The 22,563-nt window shown below is 32.4% G+C and overlaps 2 protein-coding genes and 1 pseudogene across 2 annotated transcripts; 2 read left to right on the top strand and 1 right to left on the bottom strand.

The window, feature by feature from the left end:
• Positions 1–4,459: 4,459 nt before the first annotated feature.
• On the bottom strand, positions 4,460–6,939 carry LOC122608964 (annotated as a pseudogene).
• Positions 6,940–11,656: 4,717 nt separating this feature from the next.
• LOC122608752 lies at positions 11,657–13,545 on the top strand. The gene is made up of 2 exons (XM_043781843.1): positions 11,657–12,521; positions 13,042–13,545. Exons 1-2 carry the CDS (start codon positions 11,668–11,670, stop codon positions 13,259–13,261), a joined length of 1,074 nt encoding a protein of 357 aa, XP_043637778.1. The 5' UTR covers positions 11,657–11,667; the 3' UTR covers positions 13,262–13,545.
• Positions 13,546–18,796: 5,251 nt separating this feature from the next.
• Positions 18,797–22,459, top strand: LOC122607653 (replication protein A 70 kDa DNA-binding subunit B). The gene is made up of 11 exons (XM_043780671.1): positions 18,797–19,025; positions 19,524–19,670; positions 19,788–19,943; positions 20,220–20,397; positions 20,511–20,781; positions 20,865–20,967; positions 21,181–21,305; positions 21,399–21,622; positions 21,717–21,877; positions 21,963–22,083; positions 22,165–22,459. Exons 1-11 carry the CDS (start codon positions 18,898–18,900, stop codon positions 22,354–22,356), a joined length of 1,806 nt encoding a protein of 601 aa, XP_043636606.1. The 5' UTR covers positions 18,797–18,897; the 3' UTR covers positions 22,357–22,459.
• Positions 22,460–22,563: the final 104 nt, after the last annotated feature.

The following is a 22,563-nucleotide window of genomic DNA, read 5'->3' as shown; positions in this document are numbered from 1 at the left end:
CACACTCGCCGGTGAATTTTTCGCATTTCCATATTGCCGGAATTCACCATCTTCCAAATCGCCGATGTTGGAAGCATGAACAGTTTCTCCAATAATCGTCGGGCACCATGGAGAAATATCTTCAGAGACCTAAATCCTGTAACGTATGTCATTACAGATTACTTGGACCTCCTCTTCAATACGCGTGATAGAATCCGTGAGCACAAAACAAGAACCTTGGGAGTTGTCAAGAGCTTTCCAAGAAAAGTCGGAACCTGAAACAACTTTGCCAAATAGCCCACCCAAACGATTGTAATTTGTGTTATCTCTAACAGAAAAAGGAACACCAAAGAACACTAAGCGTGCAATACGATTACAAGGTATGGGTTGCCCATTCCAAAGGGAGGTATCCGTAAGGATATTTTCCCAATGAGCGGACTAGTTTTGGAGAAAATCCAAAGCGATATCTTTGTTATTGAATACAAGCATGACATGAAGTCCACCAATATAGGAAATAGCTACTTCATTTAGATTCCCATTGTTTAGCATCAGACATAAGTTAGAAAGAGAAGAAAGTCTTTGGCGCAAGCTATGATAGCCCTACCCAAACATTGTTCCGGATAAGGTATCGCTAATGAATCGAGGTGAATAGACTTTACAGGAGAACCCATTTTGACAGCATCCTTGTACGAGAAGCCAGATTTCGCCAAAAGAACGGTGGGGTGGCTGTGGTGGGGGAGGGGGGTGGTGTGAGGGAGGCGGCTTTGGAGCTGATGGTTTTACATGGGGCTAGGAGCGATTGATGGGGTTGTGATCTTTATCGAAGCGTGCAAGATTAACTGAAAGGATTGTACCATTTAATTTTACCGATTCAAGCTTACCTTCCAAGTCAACAGGATCGAGTACGTCTTTGAATTTGACAAACCCAAAGATATTCCTTTGACTATCCCTTCTTTTCGAGACAAAAGAGTCACATATCTTACCAAAATTTTCAAAAAGCCTCCAAAGCTTGTTGTTTGAACAAGGTTCTGGTAGGTTTGAAACAAAATAGGTAGTAATATTTGGGGCATCAGAGAAGTGCCTCCGGTTTGCCTTTTCAGTCCTCTTCCGATACGACACACGCGTCCATCCATCTTCGTCACCAGATCTGCCTGAATTGTGATGAAATACTCCGGTGGCATTTTGCCTTCTTAAGTTAGGAAGCACCATTTTTTAAGCTAATTTTTTCTGTAACTTAAATTTCTTTAATTGCTTCAAATCGAGAGAAACTCTATCTTTACAGCTAGAAAATGGTAGATGATTTAACGTTTATACAAAATTTGTACAATTAGGAAAATGGTAGAAACATAAACTTAAGACAATTTAAGATTTTATTAAAAGTTTTTATAAAAAGTAAAAAATAAAATTGACCAAAGTTGACCCGAATTTTGACCCTAGTCAGCCGATTCTTGACCGAATCGGTCGAACTTGACCAAAGTTGACCTGACTCTTGACCATTTACCAAGTTTTAGTTTGATTCAACTGAACCCGACTCGTGAAGTAGCTGATTCAGAGTCTGAATCGACCAAGTTTACAACATTGTTCACGACATTGAAAGAATCGCATCAACCATAGCGTCAAATTATTAATGGGGCAGAGATCCTTATGCCATGGCTTTTGTTATGATATGATCTTAATAGTGTTCATGGTAGGTTACAGGGTAACAATTTTTTCCAATTTTAGTTAGCTTTATTATATGGGTACTCAGTTGTTTATAACTTAGGGGTCAAGTTAGAACAGTTTTGACAATTGAATGAAAATCAATGGTCTAAAATTCAAAAATCACCTTTGAATCTTGACCAAAGATTTTAATTAAATTGAAGGAATACCCACCCTAATTATACGAGTATAATGAAAATTCGATTATCTATTTCTTAATTAAATTTTTTATATTATAGGCTTTTAGGATTCCTATTTTTTATTATATTAAAAAATATAATTAAATATTAAAATATTAAAATAATCCAAAGATAAAACCTCTAATTTATTGTCACCGATTCATTTTTTTAATTTAAGTTAGTTTTGTAAAGTGACAAAGGTTAAAAAATATTAGGAGTAAAGGTGTAGTGCCAAAAGATTGGCAAATTAGCAAGTTTTGGTAAGTTTCGCCCAATGACATATCGACATGTGGCGTTGCTAAAAACTAGCCAAAACTAGTGGTGTAGCAAACAAAAATAGCAAAAACTTGCCAATTTGATAACATAGCAAAGGTAACCGGAATATAAATCAAACTTGCTGGAAAAATAAAAAAAGTGATCGTTTTTTGTATTAAAAAAAACTTGGGCTCAGAATTTGGGGGTCAGGAATTTCGAAAGTCGGAGACCCCATGGCTGCTAACCCGAAGGTTTACCCCGTCAAGATACGCCTCGGATCATCCGAGTCCCATTTTTACAAACACATCATCGCCCATTTAACCGTATTGTTCAACGCTATCATCATCGGCTAAGAACTACTTTTTCCGATTACCTATTGCTTTAATTGAACAAAATCCGGCAACGCTACCAAGGAAAATTCTGGAAACGCTGCCGCTAAGTTAACACTACCAAGCTAATCACAAACAAACAATCAACGACAATGTAAAAAGATAAATATACATAAATATACGTATAAGCAGCAACAGTATAATCGGAAACTCAAGAAAGTCAATTATATAATGAAAATCAATGGTCTAAGATTCAAAAATCACCTTTGAATCTTGACCAAAGATTTAATTTAAGGGAAATGATTAATCCTCCTAATAAAATAGCCTAAAGATCTTCCTAACTATTGGATTATGACATGTGGAAAAATCAGGAGGCAAGATTAGGAAAGAAAATTAGTGGATACCACATATGTCAACATCTTAGAGTGTTAAGAGGATTTTTAGGCTATTTTGTTAGGAGGATTAGTCATTTTTCTTAATTTAATTGAGGGAATACCCACCCTAATTATATAATGAAAATCCGATTATCTATTTTTTATACTATAAGCTTTTAGGATTCCTATTTTTAATTATATTAATAATACAATTAAATATTAAAATGTTAAAATAATCCAAGATAAAACCTCTAATATTTAAGTTAGTTTTGCAAAATGACAATACAACTCCTTTTTAGATGAGTTTTTTACTTAGGTGAAAGAAAACAAAGAGGCGGGTTCCAATACCCTCTTATTTGTCCAAGTTGATTTGTCCAAGTTGATTTTGACTTATGACAAAGGTTGAAGAATATTTCTTACATTAATAAAAAGAGAATTGTTTCTAGAAACTTTTTTTCTGTAAGTAAGCTCATGTCCTACAAGTGTTTTTAAAAAATTATGACATCATATTTGTTATTTCTTATTTTACTTTCTATAATTTTATTTAACCTTAAACATTATATATTATAATTAATTTAAGAAAAATATATCTCATTAAATAGATAACTGAATATATTATATTGTTTCTTAAGTTTAAAGAAAAAAAATATAATTATATACAACTAATATATATCAATAAGTCACATAAGATTATCATAAATTTAGTATTTAATTTATAGTGTTTAACTATTATTGCATTGATTCATTATTATTCTTATTAAAATTCCATAAAACATAAAAAAAAAAAAAAAAACTTTAGATATTTTTTAATAAACATTATTTATAAAACTTTTATTAAAAATCTCGGGTTAAACCATGGTTAATTAGCTAGTTACTATAGGAATTGAAGAAGGGATTTGTTGAAGAGGGGTTTTTCAGTCTTACTGTTTTTTCCATATTTTCTAATATTTTGCTAATTGTCATTTTTCAAGCTCTGAAAATACTTTTTTTTTAATAACTAAGGATTACAGTTACATCAAATCTATTTTATTCATAAACTATACCAAATGTTCTTATATAAAGCTCAAAAACAATCGCAAATTTTCAATAAGTTAAACCATTCAATAAAACACGTCTCTAATTATTTATTCATCTAAGTAATTTGCCTAAACAAAAATCATATAAATGCTTTATATGGTACTGACATAAATAATTTGATGTTATAAGTATAGAAATGGATATTGTTAATAAATAAATTTACTCTAAATTTTAAGTTTTTAAGAACAGAACTACTATTTTACCCATTTTATATTTATTCTATATAATCTTTTTAATAATCCTCCAATAAATAATGAACACAACTAATATACTCAATTGTTAAAGATCAGCACGGCTCCTAACTGAAGCTTATGAAATATAAGTCAATTGAAAAGTTATCCGTGGTGCGTGTGTGATTTTAGATAAAGAAGCACAGACAAGATTCTAGTTAAAGACCACTTAAGCACGCAAAGCAGATTAGTTGTTAAGCCAAAGTCTTTGTAACCTCGGAGCCAGCATATGTTTAAATCTGTTAAACCACTAGATATCGAACTACCAATGTTGCAAGATTATTGACACATGAGAAATACGTAACAGCAGTCCAGGTGAGAATCAACAAGCAAGAGCTTCAACCCCTTGAGGCAAACTCATTTACACCATAGTTACTGTTATCCCCATAGTGTCCTTCTACCTCACCACCCGCACTATGGCCAAAGTCAGTATTTCCACTTGCAGAGGCCGAGCCATGATTTTCTACACCCAAATAGCCGCCACTCATAGAATTCCCACCATAGCCTCCACCACTGCCATAACTATTTCCACCATAACCGCCACTGCTAACACTATCAACGCCGCCTGCAACACCAAAGTTCTGACTTTCAACACCATAACCCCCACTACCGTGATAATTACCACCATTAGCCCCCACCACTGCCATAGCCTCCACCTGAACCATAACCACCACCACCACCAAAGCCTCCACCTCTATAACCACCACCTCCTTGTGCTCTATCCTTGGCATAACTCACGCTCACCACTCGACCATGTAACTCCTGAAAGAATTAACAAAATGCTCTTAGTTATTTCAAGAATTTTTAGCTCAACAAAAGGGACAACATATCAGTCAATTCTGATGAAAACAAAATAGACGTACATGATCATCACACAAGAATTCTAGAAAGTGAACATATTTTGAAACCAACACCACATAGAAAATAACAGAACCCGAAAATAACAGAACCTATGGAACAACCCATCCGTACCATTACCATATTAGTGAATTGTGGCTAGCCTAATGCAGGTTGCAACTATCAATATTTGAGAATCTTGCAATTAATAATTGATGAATCAATATAAATAAAGAAAAAACATCTAAATACCCTTTGATCCAGGGCCTGAATTGCAGCAGAAGCAGACTCCGTATCACTGTATCTGTAAGTAATAAAGCCAAAACCTCTAGATCGACCAGTTTCACGATTCATAATGACTCTAGCTGCAAAAAAGTCAAGTTTAAGCACTTACCAAGTTACCACAATAACTTACACTGATAAACTTTGTTAAACCATAACCATCAGTCGTATTACGTTTAACATATAACTTTTTCTAATTTCTGTTAGATCAATTTCTATAAACCAAGTTCAGCCAAATGATTATTTATGAATACACTCACATAAGTGTCCTTAAAGCATCAGCAAATTCAGGATATAAGTGCTACTCTTACATCATTGCAAGAATGCATTACCACTCTTAATCAATATAAATATACAGGAATGAAATATGAAATTTACCATCAAACAACACCTTCAAACGGTGTCAAAGTAGTTGAATAAAAAAAAAACAAGCAAAGATCAAAGAGAAAAGGATGAAGATCTAGGGGCTACTGCCTAATTTGTGCTTTTATATACCATAGTGTTCATTTTCTATCACTTAATCAAACATAAGAGTACAAGATCTTGAAAAAGATAGCTTATGTATTATATGACTGCAAAAAGTTGTTCAAGTAATTTTCTATACCTAAGTTCAAGGGGGTTAATCTAGCTTAAGAGAATTGAAAGATTGAATAAGGCTGCTGGTGGTTCCCAACTGGTGTGAGATTAGTAAGGTAATCGCACGCCACCAAGCTTATTTGAGGGTGTTACTGTTTCCGCATGTTTCATTCTAACTTGAATGAGGTTTAAGACGAGGTATTTATAGTGGCCTAGGAATGATCTAGATATGGTCCCCAAACTCATGACCTCATAGCTGGGAGGCCGTTATCCGTTGTGTCTGTTTGTGTAACAAACATTGTCACTAGTGGACAATATAGTACAATCTCTATGGATTGTCGGGGAAAGACGTCAGCTCCTGCTATGTGTTTATGTGTACCCTACGGCTAGGTGAGTAAGCCGTGGCCTAAATGTATGGCCGTAGGGGGTGAGTAAGCCGTAACCTAAATGCGGGTACATCGTCAAAAGTAATTTTAAACTCGAGACTTTGGGCCGTAAAAGTTAAAAGAATGTGTGCATCTTGTAACCTAGGAATCCCATAGGCCATAGCGCTAGCCGAGTAGCCTAAATACAAGGAATCCAATGCTTTGGATCTCATCTCAGTTCAAGCCTTAAGTACTCAATTTATCTATAAGGTAGGATACTCTAGAGTCTTACCACAAGCACTCACAGAAGGTTTGCTATAAAATTATACTCATACAAAAGAGTTTATGTCTAGTTTCCAAACCATATAAAACAAATTCTAGTAAGTAATTAGTCACAATATGTGTCCGTTTAATAATATAATAATAGTTAAAAAAAAATATTCATAACACGCATACGACAAACCTACTTCAACATCCCCATACGCTTCAAAAGCTTCTCTCAAATTCATGTCATTTGTGGCATAAGACAGTCCTACAAAGATAAAAATTCAAAAATATAACAACAAAGATTGGCATTACAAAAATCCCAAATGTAGCATTTCAAATTATTAAGTTAAAATTACCTCCTACGAATAGCTTTGAAGATGACATGCATTGTATTGCTTGAAAGATAGACGGATTAGCAAATGCACTTCGTGGCTGCCGTGCTTACTTACCGTCTGCCTTAGTATGTTACCCGCTTTGTTGAAGAAAGCCATGACTGTTTTTGTAGTATATATTAGTAACAGCAACAGATAAAAGTGTCAATACATATTTACATAGTATGAAAAAAACAAGCATAAAAAGCACAACGAAGTAACATAACAAGTCCCTAATTGACCAAAGTAGTATGTACTCTACAAGATAATAAAGCAGGACAGCATATTGCATTTTTTTGCCCAAAATGAATTGATCCAAAAAAGTCTGTAACACTATGTATGTGATGAGATATTCTCCACGGCTATTACTCTTAGACAGACATGTCTCTGAAATCTGCTTTTTCTATCTCTAAATGCCTTCTTATTTTCCAAAAAAAAATCTTTTTTAGTTATCTATGTTTTACGAAAACCGCTTCTATCATCTCAAAGCTCGAAACAATGGGCTTAACCAATACTTTTAAATAGCGGCCACAAAAGTTGTCCGTCTTATGCCAATGTGGGAGGGTTATTACTCTATGATAGATCAGATACCAAAACAGCGGTCTAGACATTACTTTTTTTGAAATGTTTTGTATAAAACATATTTAAACCAACATGGTTGGGTAAGTGGTTTACACGAGACAGATGTCAAGGTTAAAGGTCCTTTTTTAAAACCTGTAAGCAGCCTCTCTACACTAGCGTGGTAGGTATATACGGTCGATGTATTGAGACCCAAAACCCGTGAAAGCCAGCATTGGGTGCTTGTTTTTTTCTGTATAAAACATATTCTAAAATTTTTTTTAAAATATATGATCGCAATGCCCCTAAAAGGCTAAAATGTAATACCTATGTAATTGTAAGTCTATATCATCCTTTTTGAAAACAATTAACAGCAATATATCTTACAATCAAAAACAAAAAAATATCAAACAAACACCGATTATAACAACAATGACCAATCCCATGAAAAACGAGAGATAATAAGATGAGACGTAGACAGTCATACCTCCACCCGGACACCAACAAACACCAATAAATATTTGATATATTAATTAAATAAATTGCTTTTACTATGAATAATGAGCATGCAGGAACAAACAATATTAGGCAAATGAAGATGAACCTTTTATTCGTTAGTTGTTTTAATTTAGAGTGTTCTGGTGATCATAGAACTTAAAACCCTAAATGAGGGTTTATGTGAATTATATGCCGTCTGATCAAATTTTTGGAGAATAGCACACCGTTGGATGAGGTCTTCTAAGATGTTGACCACAATCATTTGAAGACGTCTGGTAAAAACAGTATATCTTAAAAGGGTCCTTTTGGTTTCATAGTTTTCAGTTTTAGTCACTTATGCAGAAAGAAATTAACTGAGTACCCGTGCGATGCGACGACGATGATGGTAACGACAACGTGATGATTGCGGCGTCTGGTCTCGACAATATGTAGTAGTATAGGTTATTGATGTAAAATGATTGTGTAGTTATTTTAGGAATTCAGGGGTAAACAATGTAAATTAACTTCATTGAGGGCTCATGGATCATGTTACTTATATTATTAAGAACATTTTGGGTATTTTAAATGTATAAAAATTGAAAGGGGAAGAGGGGTTTGCTTTATACTAAATTGTACATTAACGAGGACACCATAAATATAAAGTAATTACTAATTACTTATTTGTGTATGTAAAATCTGAAAAAGAACATAAAATAGATTTTAGGAAAAAAAAAACAAAAGAATACGAAAAAAAGGTATAAATGGAGAAAACTTAAATCGGAAATAAAAAGAAATTTCAAAATATGTGCGTGACATTGATAAAGTAAAATATCTAATTTAACATTGATATTTTACAAAAGTAAATTAAACTAAGAAAAAATATAAACCGAAATAAAATATTATAAATAATTATAAATATAATCTAGTTTATATTATTATTAAAGTAAATTATATTTCATCGTACAAAGATAATTAAAACAAATATAAATATAGAGAGGTGATTTACAAAGATCGACAAATACATTATCGATGTCTTTTTATTTGTTTTAATATTCATTGAATATTTACTGTAGTTTGCAAAAAAAAAAAAATAATAAATAAATAAATATTATGTTAGATCAAGTGGTTTAGTTTGAGGTCATGAATTCTAATATTGTATTTGTCTATTTAATTTACTATTTAAAATTGATAAAAACATTAATAATGACGTGACGATTGAAGTACCACACGAGCACTAAAAGGTATAGATTTAATTGTCATTATATTTAAAAAAGAAATACAAAAAATACCATAAAATGACACATAAGCGAAAAGCTGACTTAACAACTAAACAAAATAATATATACTCTCTTAGTTATATGTATATATATATATAGAGAGAGAGGGGGGGGGGGGGGGATAGAGATAGTAGTATAGATAAAGTGTTGTCTTGGATATCTTTTTTATACTTTTTTGTTTTTATTTCCGAACATTTTTCTAAATAAAATGATTTTAAATTTAAGTTCTCTATAAAAAAAAAAGTTCATTTAAATGTCGCTTGAAATTTATTGTGCGTATACAGGATTTTGGTATTTAACTCACAACCAATAGTTTCAATAATTTAGTATTTGTCGATAATGGAGATAACATTAGTGTTCAATATCAAGGATTCTTACCATGTTGCAAGTGATATACATGAAAGTGAAGATATTTTTTGCTAAGTGATATAGATGAAAGAGAAGAGGTTTCCTGTTAAGTGATATACATGAAATGGAAGAGGTTTTTTGAATTGGTTCGAGAAAATAATTGTATAGTTAGTAGTTCTTACTTTTTCCGCCTCATATTAAGTGTCCTAGTTTGATTTTTTTAATCTTTTTCTTTCAACTTTGACCGTAAATATTTTTGTTCGTGTTATATAACACTTGATATAACATATATGAATTGATTGAGTTTTAAACGTACTTTTCATTGATATAACTTTCATCAACTAATATATAACACAAAAAAAAGATATTTATGGTCAAAGTTAGAAGAAAAATACTTGACCAGTCAAAATAGGACAATTAAAATGGGACGAAAGGAGTAATAATTATGTATTCTTAGTGGCTTAGTAGCTCGATGGTCTATAATAAATTTTGACAATGCATCGTCGGTGAAATTTGTGGATATGCGATTGGCGAGTTGCTAGTCATGTCAACATAGTTAAATACTATTTAGGGTGGAGATCCCCTCAAGTTGGAAATAACTTAACCCTTCAAGCTAATGACTACTTCACAACTTGACCTTTGAGTTAAAATATTGACTCTTGACATGAAGGGGTCAAAATTTTCGCAACTTGACTTAAGTTGAGGAACTTAAAGAAATCCCTACCCTACTATTCATCGATTACCAAAAAAAAAAAAAATAGACCCTTGAGAAGTGATATAATAAAACTCCACGTATTGACTACTTCACACCCTTTATAAAACAAAGGCAATAAATGAAAGTTAACTAAAAGTATAGGGTTCTCTCGGGGACATCCGAATCAAGTCGAGGAATTCGAAGGGAATCCCTAGCCTACTATTTATGGATTATGATAAAAAATAATATATATAAAAAAAAACCTCCTTGACAAGTGATATAAAAAAACTCCACATACTGACTACTTGACACCTTTTATAGAATAAAAGCAAAAAATGAAAGTTAACTAAAAGTATAGGGGTTCTTTCGGGGACATCGATAAAATTGGAACGATGATTCATTAAAATTTAAAACTAAAAGTATAGGGACGTATCACGTAATTAACTCTTCCAAAGAAAACAGAAAATTTAAAATTTAGAGCGAAGGAAAACAAGACACCGGAACCTCGTTGATTCTGCATTCATTTTCATTTATTTGTCCCCTCTCTTTCTATCTCTCTCTCAGGTGAAAATCTAAAAAAAAAAAAAAAAGAAAACCATAATTCTATGTTTCGCATTTTGATGGGGTGGAATAAATCATATGTCTGATGATTATATAAAACAAAGATTTGCAATTTGCAGAAAATTTGACAGATTTGCACGCTTTCGATAGAAAAAGGAAAGGAAAGAAAAGGAAAAAAGAGGCTGCTGATTCCTTGCCTGCTTGCCCTGACCGGCTCGAAATCATCAGTCTCTTTAAAAACAACATTAATGACAAGAAACATGCTTTTTTTAAGGTTATTTTCTTCGTCTTTATGTCTTTCTGTATTTGGTTTCTCTAAATTTTTTGTGTAGTAATTTAGATTATCATTGGTTTAGTTATTCTGTATTTTGTACCTAAAATACCTCAAAATATACGAAAATATACAATAATACACATACTTTTTCTACAGTTTTCACATAATTCGCATCTAAATCGTAAACCATGGCTTGTGATTTTGCAGAAATACAATCCATGGTTTGCAATTTTGCAAAAATGCAAGCCATTAGCCATGGTTTGCGGTTTTTTCATACTCACAAGCCATGAGGCTTGCGAATTTGATGGGTATTTTGTGAGAACTTAAAAAAATCGGATATTCTGGAATAGGTTTGATGATTTTTGGGTATGTAGGTTATTTTCTAGTTGTGGTATTATATATCACCTTTTTGTAACTTGTAATAAAAGTGAAAGGTGCAAATTGAAATGTGGTCTAATTTGGGACATGTCATGGGCCTTTTTTTGTAACAAAATAAGATACATCCCACATTGGCCATGGATGGAGTGATTCCTGGGTTCAAAAGTAAGAATGTGGAGAATGGTATATGGTTCTTCTTTACATTTTAAATATGTATTATTCTTCATGAAGTTTTTAATTTACATTGTGTATTATTAATGCAGATATGTCAGTAATTTGATATGGGATCTTTAGATATGAAATCAAACCAAAAGGCCTTGGAACCAGATATTGAAATCTCAAGCAATGAGAGTGAACCAATGGTGGATTCTCCTACTACTTCGGATAAAGATGACCTACTAGAGTTAATGTCAGATCCTACGACTGCAAGTGATAGTGATGTTAACGAGCTCACGATACATTCTCCTAGTATTGACTTCAATGAAGACCACGCATCGTGTTCTTCTTCCTCTATGTCATCAAGTGATTTTATATTAGAAGAGCCCTTTCAAGACTCTGAGAGCCAACATGGTGAAAAGACTAGTGTTGAAATTCCTCCTATCCAAGTGATGGAACGTCCAACTAGCGAAAGATATAGAATTCCATCCTCTGTATTTGCTAGAAAGGAATCTATTAATACAGGTTGGGGCATGCCTTCAAATGAATCTTTATTTAGTATTAATATGGGAGGCATGAGTTTCCGTAACCAAGATAGTTTGGTTTGGAGATCTGGTGATTTAGACTTGGGTTATTCTATAGAACCGTCTCCATGTGGCACACCAATAGAGGTAGGGACCATTCCTGAATTAGATGAAACTGGTGAAACCAGCGAGTCAGATGCATCTGACAAAAATCTTGAGGTGGATGGAGGTAGTAGCTCTCAAGAGTTTAGTGAACAAGGTAGAAGTCACAAGTTGAGCGAGGAGGATAAGATTCAGAGTTTGAGTGAAATAAGTAAGAACCATGGACCAAGTATTGCAAGCGAACCTGTGAGTCCAATTATACAAGATGGTCAAGGAAATGAATCTGTTGTCGAAGAGCTTAACTCTCATTTTGCTGCAGAAAGTGGTGATAGAAGTTCTTTTGCGTTTCCAATGTAAGTTGTTCTTGTAACTTACAATCTTACATAGTCTAAGTGACTAACCATTCTGCATATCATATGAAGAAATTATGCAAGCATTTTTTTAGAGGTAATATAATGGATAGTTTATACATTTTAAAACGGGGGCTAGTCAAAAATGGGAAGTTTTTCTTACACTAGGGGAAACGTTCAACCTACTAGATTGGGGTTTCTGTTGAGATATATAGTCAACCTGTTAGAGATGAAAACGTAACCTGAATTGACCCATTCATGAATAAATGGGTCAAAAACTTGAAATTGGCACCTATTTGCATGTTATGTTAGTAATGAAATCTATTCAAATATGCTATATGCCTTTAAGCATTAAGTTACATATCGGTACATGATACTACGATAGAATCCAAATATTAATAGTCACAAGTAATCTTAAGTGTATGAGCTGAAGTGTATTTCGATTATGCATTCATTTATTTTACAACTCACAGTCACACATCTGAGTACTTAAATCATTTTTTTTTCTTTTCCAAACATGAAGTTTAACCGCGAATACAGATAAAGGGACTTCATCTAGGATAACCAATTCTCCAAAGGGAATCCCACAATCAGCAAAGTCAGAACCACAATTAGAGACACGGTCCCATTCAGAGCCAAAGCCTGAAGCAGACAAAGAGACCAATCAATCTGGGCCGCCCAAAGCAGACCCTCCGCCTGCAACTTGGACAAACTGCTTTGGATGTTGTACATCTTGTTCTTGAGTTTGAACAACAATTGGTGAGTTCATGTATGTTCACTTACAAATTCTCCGCCCTTTGTACCATCCGGCCTTTTTGATGGGATTTGGACTGCAAAAGAAGGAAACAAAATGAGAAGATTATGTGTATACAAGTGACGAGGCAACGATAACCGAGGAATCAATCTTAGTAGCGTCCTGATACAGTAGGTTTTCATTGTAGATTAGTAGTTTTGTTTGGAGTCAAGCCTGCACAAATGATGCGTGGACTTGATATAGTTAGATTTTTTGTAAGATATCATTCGAATATATTATATAACATGTTTATGTAGATTTCTAAATTTTGTTTCTGAAGGATCTTGGACTATCATTCACGTTGAATTTCCGAGTATCTTATGAAGGAGGGAGTAGACGTTTCGTTTGCTGTTAACAAGTTCAGACTGCAAAAAAAGAAGTTAATGAGTTCATATGGGTATAAATTTGATCATGGTATGGTGAAATGATAATGGCAATCAAAATAGGTAGTGTTACATACAATAAGAGAAGCCTGGAGGCTGGAGGCAAGAAAAAGAAAAACACTTTTGAATTTGTTGAAGATAATGAAATGCTTTTTAATGAACTAAGTATGAATTTGATGAAACCAAGCCTCTTAGTAGGTTTAAAGGATTCTTAAATTCATGGCTTTCAATCTCATCTACAATCCATGTGCATTACTTAGTTTTAGAGTACTCATAGTGATAACACCGGTTTTAATCACAACCTCTCCTTGTCCGTGTCACATTAAAAAAAACCCTTTCAATCACTTTATCAACCACTAATCCTACGCAACACTCTCAACCCAAAACTACGCAACACTCTCAACCCAAAACTAATCACCCTGATAATGCTAAAATTATACATATTTTATGAAGCCTTATCTGGTTTTTTTAATGAATATTTACGCACATTTGATCATGAATTAATGTATTTTATATACTTATTATTTGCATAAGTGTTTTGTAGGTAAAAATAAATATCGAACAAGAATTGATGAAGAAACGGATCAAAAACAAGTCAAACGGAAAAGAAAAGTCAAAACTGCACTAAAAGACAAAACAGGAAGTACCTCGTTAGAGGGATCCTGGCCTCGTTAGAGGAGGACCTCGACAGAGGGTCGTAGACCTCGATAGAGGTCGACCTCGACAGAGGACTTTGGACCTCGTAAGAGGGACGTGCAGATTCAAGTTTTTGGAATTAATTTTCTTATCGTTACGTATGATTTGACGGCACTACACTCAATGGAGCTGGTGAAGAATAGTATTATTGCTCCTAATGGGGAACATGCTACCCCATCAATAATGGCATGTCGACGAGGCTTGTTTGCTTTCCGTGGCTATAAAACGAAGACGTGGATGAAGATGAAGAGTATGCACCAGGGATCCAAAGTTACTTACAACTCCCATTTCTCTTCAGTTTTTGTACACGATCATCATCTACTACGATATACAAGACTTTTTTGTAAAAACACTAAGACTTTTCAGCGACGGGCCCACAGAAAAATCATGTGTAAGAAATTACACATGCTTTTTCTGTGGGCCCGTCGCTGGAAAGTCTTAGTGTTTTTACAAAAAAGTCTTGTATATCGTAGTAGATGATGATGGTGGTGTGTAAGTTACGAAAATCAATGGTCCTTTTTTGGACTTTTTTTAGTTGGTCTCAAATTATCTTTCCCCTATATATAGGGTAAGTGGGTAACACTCCGGTAAGGACACTCCTAAAATAAGAACGGTGAGAACGCTTAAAAACATCATTTTGATGCATTAAAAATCCATAAAACTAACATAGTGCATAACTAATTATCATTATTTAAGTGTTTAACAACATATTGATGCGTCAAAATAAAAAAAATAACATTTTTTGTTTCGGCATCTATCTTGGATGCATATTTATCAAAATGATTCATCAAACAAAAAACGTGATTTTATCGATTTTGATGGATTAATATGTTGTTAAACACTTAAATAATGATAATTAGTTATGCCCTTATCACTTTTATGAACTTTTAATGCATCAAAATGTAGTTTTTAAGTGTTTTCACTAGGGTGTTCATGGTCCGGTTTGGTCTGGTTTTGACTAAATTTCAAACCGAGCCGACATTTCCGGTTTTAAAATTTATCAAACCAAACCAAACCAAGTGTTTTGTCTAACCAGACCAAACCAAACCAAACCATATAAGCCGGTCCGGTTCGACGGTTTCGTTTATTATATGTTTTTTTTCCCCTTATTTCTCTATATACTTATGCATATTTCTATATAACTTTTTTTTATATGAAACAAATAGACACCACAATTAAAAGATATTTCATATATTTATATATTTCACTTCCTACAGAAATATATATATATTAAATAAAAATGTCCCCATTAACTTTAATATATATGTGAATTAAATATACATATATATCATTTGGTCCGGTCCGGTTTTTGACGGTTTGTTCTTTGCTCAATTGTAACCGGACCAGGGAATTCGGTTTTCCAAAACTTAAATCGTCAAACCAGACTTTAACAACTCAATCCGACCAAACCAATCCAAGTACCCTGGTTTGGTTCGATTTTGACGATTTGATGAACACCCCTAGTTTTCACCGTGTTCTTATTTTAAGACTGTTCTCATTTGATTGTCCCTATATATATACACTAGTATTCAGGTCCGTCTAATGGACGGATAGTCTCAAAATATATTAATGTTAAAAAATTGTATTTCAAGTATAGTTTGTTATATCTACACTTAAGACAAACAGAAACAACAATTTTAGACTATAATTACGAAAAGTAAAGAAGGAAACGTTTGGAAATTAACTTCATATAAATATTAAATCTAGTTAACCCCTTTTTTCAACTTTAATTAAATGAAAATTTGTAGTTTGTTAAATCTAAACTTAAGACAAACACCAACAACAATTTTAGACTATATTTACGAAAATTAAAGAAAAATACATAATATGAAAAATACATATCAATTCATCAACAAAGACTATCTCGAACGTTTTGATCTTTTTCACGTTGTTTCACTCCGAAACAGTCCATACATGCAAAATACAAAGTCGTAGATGATGGTTAACATGTGTTTGGTTTAAGATTTTCAAAATGAACTAATGTGGTCTTATTTGTTGTTGTTGAATAAGAAGATATGATGAAGGACAAAATACTGAATTAATAGAGATAATAATAACAATAACATAAGAATTGAATGTTAAATAATAACAATTAAATATATGAACAAAGTATATAATTAAAAAAACCTTTTGGTAGTCGATCGTAAAGTTTTATTTGGCCGTACGTTTTTTTTTAGGTTTAGAATATGTGAGGGTTTTTTCTAGGTTGTATGTGTATATTGATAATAATTTTTGGGAGACTTTTAAGTATAATTTTTTTTATTAATAATAAGGTCGGCCATTTATTAAATAAATGTTAAAAAAAATAGAAGATTAATAAGGAGAGAGGATTAGGCTCAAGGAGGGCGATTAGAGGTGTCAAGTGTACCCCCAACCCCTTCTTTTAGTTATATTATATATATATATATATATATAAACAAGTCTTAATACCCATATGATATACGGACTATATAATGTTTGATGATACAATTATATTTATATAAAGAATATAGAATATGTGGCTATTAAATACCTAAGTTTTGAAACAAATTTTTTAACATATTATATAAAACCTCATGAATCGTATAATATATTTGTTTAATTAGATGTTTAAAACTAAACGTATATCTTCTTTTTTATAATTATTTATTCCGTATTGATATTAACATTATTAATTTGTTTATAAATCATATATATGAAAACTTAATATATATTAAATCTAAAAATTAGTATTTGATTACAATTAGCTAATTATGAATTAGAAATTTTTTTTAGCTACACCAAAATGACACATGTCGCGTAAAAAATGCGCCAAGTGTTGATCATAAATATTTTATATATTAAATCCAAAGAAAGATTAGTATTTGATTACAATTAAATAATTATGAATTAAAAATCTTTTTTAATTACACCAAAAATGACACATCCCCTGTATATACATATTCTAGTTACCAGTGAATCATGGTGTAGATGAATTCGGCATGCCAATCATCTACACCGTGATTCACCGGTAACTAGAATATATCCTACAATGGAGGCTATACGCCTATACTATCACCCAGTGTTGTGAAACTCGGCCGATACAGTCGAGTCAGATCCTGTATCGGCCCACTGACGATACGAGTTTGTCATACTCGGTCTGAAAATCAGTCAGGGTTTCAGACTCGGGTCAACTTGGTCAAGAGTCGGTTGTATCGGTCAAGACTCGGATGTATCGGATCGGGTCAACCAAAGTCAAACCTTTTTTTTTTCTTTTTTTAAAAACTTTTATCAATTATGTTAGTGTTTCTAGACAATTATGTTTAAGTTGAAAAATTATGTTATGTTTAAGTTTAAAGTTTATATATATTTTTAATTTTTTCTTACATATAATTTCAAAAACTATTATTTAATACATAAAAAACTAACTATTTACCGATCAGATTCCGATCAGATTTTTAAAAAATCCTAACCCCCCATCATCGATCCAATCTCGATTCCCGAGTTCTGCCACTTTGATGTATTACCTCATCCATGTTGAATGGGCACCATATTGCAATAATAAGATACGGGTTGACTGACAGCTTAACTATGAAGGACTTATATTATAAATGTAACATCAAAATTTGAATGTAATGTATGAGCTCAAAAACAAAAGCCCGTTTTTTTTAATATAACTTTTGATTATGGGTGTAGACAACCTAATTATAACGTCTTGTCTTTCCTATCTATCTTGTTTGACATGATTCTCAAAGTCATACGAAAAATAAAATAAAATAAAATGTTGTATTTGTAAAACCAAAGTTTTGATTTGTATTGATGGTGATTTTTTCAAACTTGGAATGATCTAGTGGGTTGATATTTTTTCCGTTTTTCCAGGTTCTTGAACTCTTATAATGAATTCAAAGACTGTTTTACTTATACTTAGATTTGTCTCTCTTTATAGATGTTTTCATTTTGACGAATACTTGGTTAATAACCTTAAATGACTAGATTCATAAATCATAATGATATAAATTAAACAAAGTTTTTTGCTACCGTTTTTGATATTTTTATGTCCGTTAAACCTTTTTCGCAGTATCAATGTTTTTAAGAATATAAACAAACAGGCCCTAACTCCCTATGAAGATTGATATATTTTTGTTTAAATAATCACTTTTCTCATATGGTTAGTCAAACATTTTTTTGACGGTGTTTTATTAAACAAAGTTACAACTCTAATAAACTAAAAGGACCATTCCTGTAAATAAATCTCGAGCAATAATTTAAGCGCGAAAACATGATTAACTCAAAACCCCGCGAAAAAAAACACCCCCAAATCGCCCCCAATCCGAAAATTTTCAAATTACAAACAAAGAAAAAAAAAATTTGGCGCTTAAAATCACATATACAAAAGCCCCCACACATCCCCCTCACTTCATTTCACTCTCTCTCTCTCATTTCACACATCTATACAGAAAAAAGAGATATCTATATCTATATACATATAATTATAATTATAATAATTAACTTTTGTTTTATTGATAAATTAATTAATTTGGAAATTAAGATGGCGAAATCAGTGAGTCCAAATGCGATTGAAACTATATTATCAAACCCTAACCCTGAATCAACTGCTAATTTGCCTGAAATTGTTGTTCAAGTTCTCGATATCAAGTCTGCTGGTAACCGATATACGTAAGTTTCTTATTTATTTATGAATTAATTAATTTGTATTTTTAGATCTGATTTATTTGTTATAATTTGTTTTTTTTTTTAATTACTTTTTTTAAAGTTAAGTTTGTTGTTAAATTAGGGTTTTATTCTTTGCTATTTGTATCTGATTCTATATAGATGTGTAATTATATGTGTTTAGTTTTTAAGGATAAATTAATAATATTATGTTGAAATTTACTATATTTACAGATATATTATAAAAAAATATATAATTTATAGATCTATTATTATATTAAAAATATCAGGTTTTCTTTTTTAATGATCATTTTTTGTAAGGCTAACATCAATAATTTTTAGGGATCTAAATGCAATCAGTATACATATATATTTTATTTATTTATTTATTTATAATTATTATTGTTTTTCAGATTATATATATATATTTTTATTTTTTTTCATTATATTTTTGTTGATTATTTTATGGCTTATTTTCTTAATCACATTTTTTTTGGTAAACAGGTTTAGTGTAAGTGATGGAAAAAAGAAGTTGAAGGCCATGTTACAGTCAAGTTTGTCAACTGAAGTTATCAATGGAAACATTCAAAACTTGGGTCTTATTCGTATCGATGACTACACGCTTAACGACATCCCAAACAAGAACGAAAAGTAAGTATTTTAGTCATATTTTTATACATTTTCAATCTAGTTATGCCTTAGCAACTTTTTGGGCCAGTTGTTTATGCTTTAGAATAACTTATAATGATTTTGTTTTTGATTTTTTAGGTATTTAATTGTGACAAAATGTGAAGCCGTTTCGCCCGCTTTGGAAGCGGAATTCAAGGTAGAGGTGAAACGTGAAGTACCAGGCATTTTGTTGAAGCCAAAGCAAGATGTTGTTACAAAATCAGCTGCTCAAATTATTCATGAGCAGAATGGGAAGTAAGTATTGCATTGGTTGTCAGTTATTTATTGATTTGATTATTTGTAATGTACATTGCATTTGGATTAGTTATAGTTTATAATCATTGTTGAAATGTTGAATAACTTGAGTGTTAGATATAGAAATATATAGATATAGTTCGTATGATATGATATTAAGATTAGGATTACTTAAAATCACACTGAAAAACTTGATTTGCATAATATGCATTAGGCTGGTTGATTTTGATTTGGTTTTGGTATTGTTTGTAAAATTTTGTTCTTTTATATATGCAGTAGTGCACCTTCTGCACGAATGGCAATGACTAGGAGGGTTCATCCATTAGCCTCCCTACACCCTTACCAAGGAAACTGGACTATTAAAGTTCGGGTCACTGCTAAAGGAACCATGCGTAATTACAAGAACATGAAAGGGGAAGGTTGCGTTTTCAACGTGGAGCTAACCGATGAAGATGTAAGTTGAAGTTTTTTATTTAACATGTTTCTGGTGTTATTTTGTATGATAAATAATTTTTTTTTGTGATAAAATGTTTAAGTAAGACTAATTATGAACTTTATTTTCTGCAGGGTACTCAAATACAAGCAACAATGTTTAATGAGGCTGCAAGGAAGTTCTTTGATGTGTTTCAAATGGGGAAAGTTTATTACATATCTAAAGGCACATTGAAATTGGCTAACAAGCAATACAAGACTGTACAGAATGATTATGAGATGACTTTGAATGAAAATTCTCAAGTGGAAGAAGCGATGAATGAAGCGGCTTTTATTCCCGAAACTAAGTTCAACTTTGTCCCAATTGATCAGTTAGGACCATACATCAACCAAAAGGAACTTGTTGGTATGAAAAATTGCTTAAAATTGTACAGTGTTTTGCTTCACTGAGTACATAGAATAGATGATTGACTTGACTTTGAAACACAGATGTTATTGGTGTCGTGCAAAGTGTATCTCCAACTATGAGCATTCGTAGGAAAATTGATAATGAGGCTATTCCAAAGCGTGACATAGTCATTGCAGATGACACGTAAGACTACTTGTTCTTATGTAGTTTATGAGATTTAGTTCTGAAGTTGGCAAAGTGGGTGGGTTATGGGTCAAATATCTACGTTTTAAGTATGAAAATTTATATGGAAAATGTGGATTTGGTTATGCATAAAAGTAACTTTTTACAACTTTTGACCTGTTTTGATAAGTTACTTTTATGCTTACGTTTAACTGGAAACAATGAATCTTTCAGGAAGAAGACAGTAGTTGTGTCGCTGTGGAATACTCTTGCTACTGATCTTGGTCAGAAATTGTTGGATATGGCTGATGAGTCACCAATAGTTGCAATCAAGTCTCTAAGGGTGTCAGATTTCCAAGGTAATACTGATAATTTCTAGTAGTCTCTTACAAAAGTTATTATAGAAATCTATGGCTATAACTCATTTTTTCATTGCCAATTGTTTGTATCAGGTGTATCTTTGTCAACTTTAAACAAAAGTATCATAGAAATTAATCCAGATTCCCCGGATTCTCAAAAGTTGAAATCATGGTATTCATCTGAAGGCAAAGAGACTTCCATGGAATCAGTTGGTTCTGGCTTAAGTCCTTTAATGAAAACTGGTGGCCGATCTATGTACTCTGACCGGGTGACCCTTGAACATATAACTAGCAACCCGTCTTTGGGTGAAGATAAGGTATGATAAGTTAATAGAAGTACAATACATTTTTTCATTAATTGTAAATAAATAATTCTCCAGTGTTGAAAAATTGCTACTTTTTGTCTGCCAGCCGGTATTCTACAATGTGCGAGCTTGTATGAGTTTGATTAGGACTGAGCAAGCTATGTCATATCGAGCATGCAAAACATGTAACAAGAAAGTTAATGAAGCTCTTGATTCTGGTTACTGGTGTGAAGCATGCCAAAAGAACGATGCTAGCTGCAGTTTGAGGTTTGTGTGATTGTTGCTATTAACTTACCTTAGTATAGTGACTAAGTACAGTATTTCAACCGTACATAATTTGTGGTCGTTTCAGGTATATATTGAGTGCAAAGTTTTCTGATGCAAGTGGTGGAGCTTGGTTTTCTGTTTTTAGTGAAGATGCTGAGAAAATAATTGGCTGCTCGGCTGATGAGCTTGATAAAATGAAGTCACAGGTAAAATCCATAATATGCATACACAAATTTTACACAAACGTTTGATAATTTTAAGACATTATTGTTGTTTGTTACTTGCAGGATGACTTGAGTGAGTTCCAGACTCAACTTAAAAAGGCAACATGGGTGCCACATCTTTTGCGAGTAATGGTCGCACCACGAGAGTACAATAATGAGAAGAAACAAAGAATTACAGTCAAGTCTGTTGCTCCAGTTGATTTTGCAGCTGAATCTAAGTTTTTGCTGGATGAGATATCTTCAATGAAAGCTTAAATATATTATTGGTCTCTTTATTAAGTCAGCTCCATGTTCTAAAAAGATGTATTTACGTAAACTTAGTTTTTGGTGATAATTATTAGGCTTATTATGTTGGATTTATGTGCATTGCACCTTTTAATATAAAAAAAAGTTATTTAATTGCTGATTTTTGAAGTACATGAAGTATCTAGTTTGCTTATCATCTTTGTTTAAATTGCAAGT

Source organism: Erigeron canadensis, chromosome 7 (assembly GCF_010389155.1).
Source record: "Erigeron canadensis isolate Cc75 chromosome 7, C_canadensis_v1, whole genome shotgun sequence".
Classification (NCBI taxonomy): domain Eukaryota; kingdom Viridiplantae; phylum Streptophyta; class Magnoliopsida; order Asterales; family Asteraceae; genus Erigeron; species Erigeron canadensis.
Note: the sequence above shows the minus strand (reverse complement) of the source record. Positions and strands in the feature narration are given on the sequence as shown.

What these genes read in the sequence shown, in the direction of transcription:
- LOC122607653 (XM_043780671.1), top strand. Translation starts at nt 18,898, where the DNA reads ATGGCGAAATCAGTGAGTCCAAATGCGATTGAAACTATATTATCAAAC. An exon ending in CAACCAAAAGGAACTTGTTG is followed by an intron (nt 20,782 to 20,864) that starts GTATGAAAAATT and finishes TTTGAAACACAG; the next exon opens with ATGTTATTGGTGTCGTGCAA. An exon ending in GATGCTAGCTGCAGTTTGAG is followed by an intron (nt 21,878 to 21,962) that starts GTTTGTGTGATT and finishes TGGTCGTTTCAG; the next exon opens with GTATATATTGAGTGCAAAGT.
- LOC122608752 (XM_043781843.1), top strand. Translation starts at nt 11,668, where the DNA reads ATGGGATCTTTAGATATGAAATCAAACCAAAAGGCCTTGGAACCAGAT. An exon ending in AGTTCTTTTGCGTTTCCAAT is followed by an intron (nt 12,522 to 13,041) that starts GTAAGTTGTTCT and finishes CCAAACATGAAG; the next exon opens with TTTAACCGCGAATACAGATA.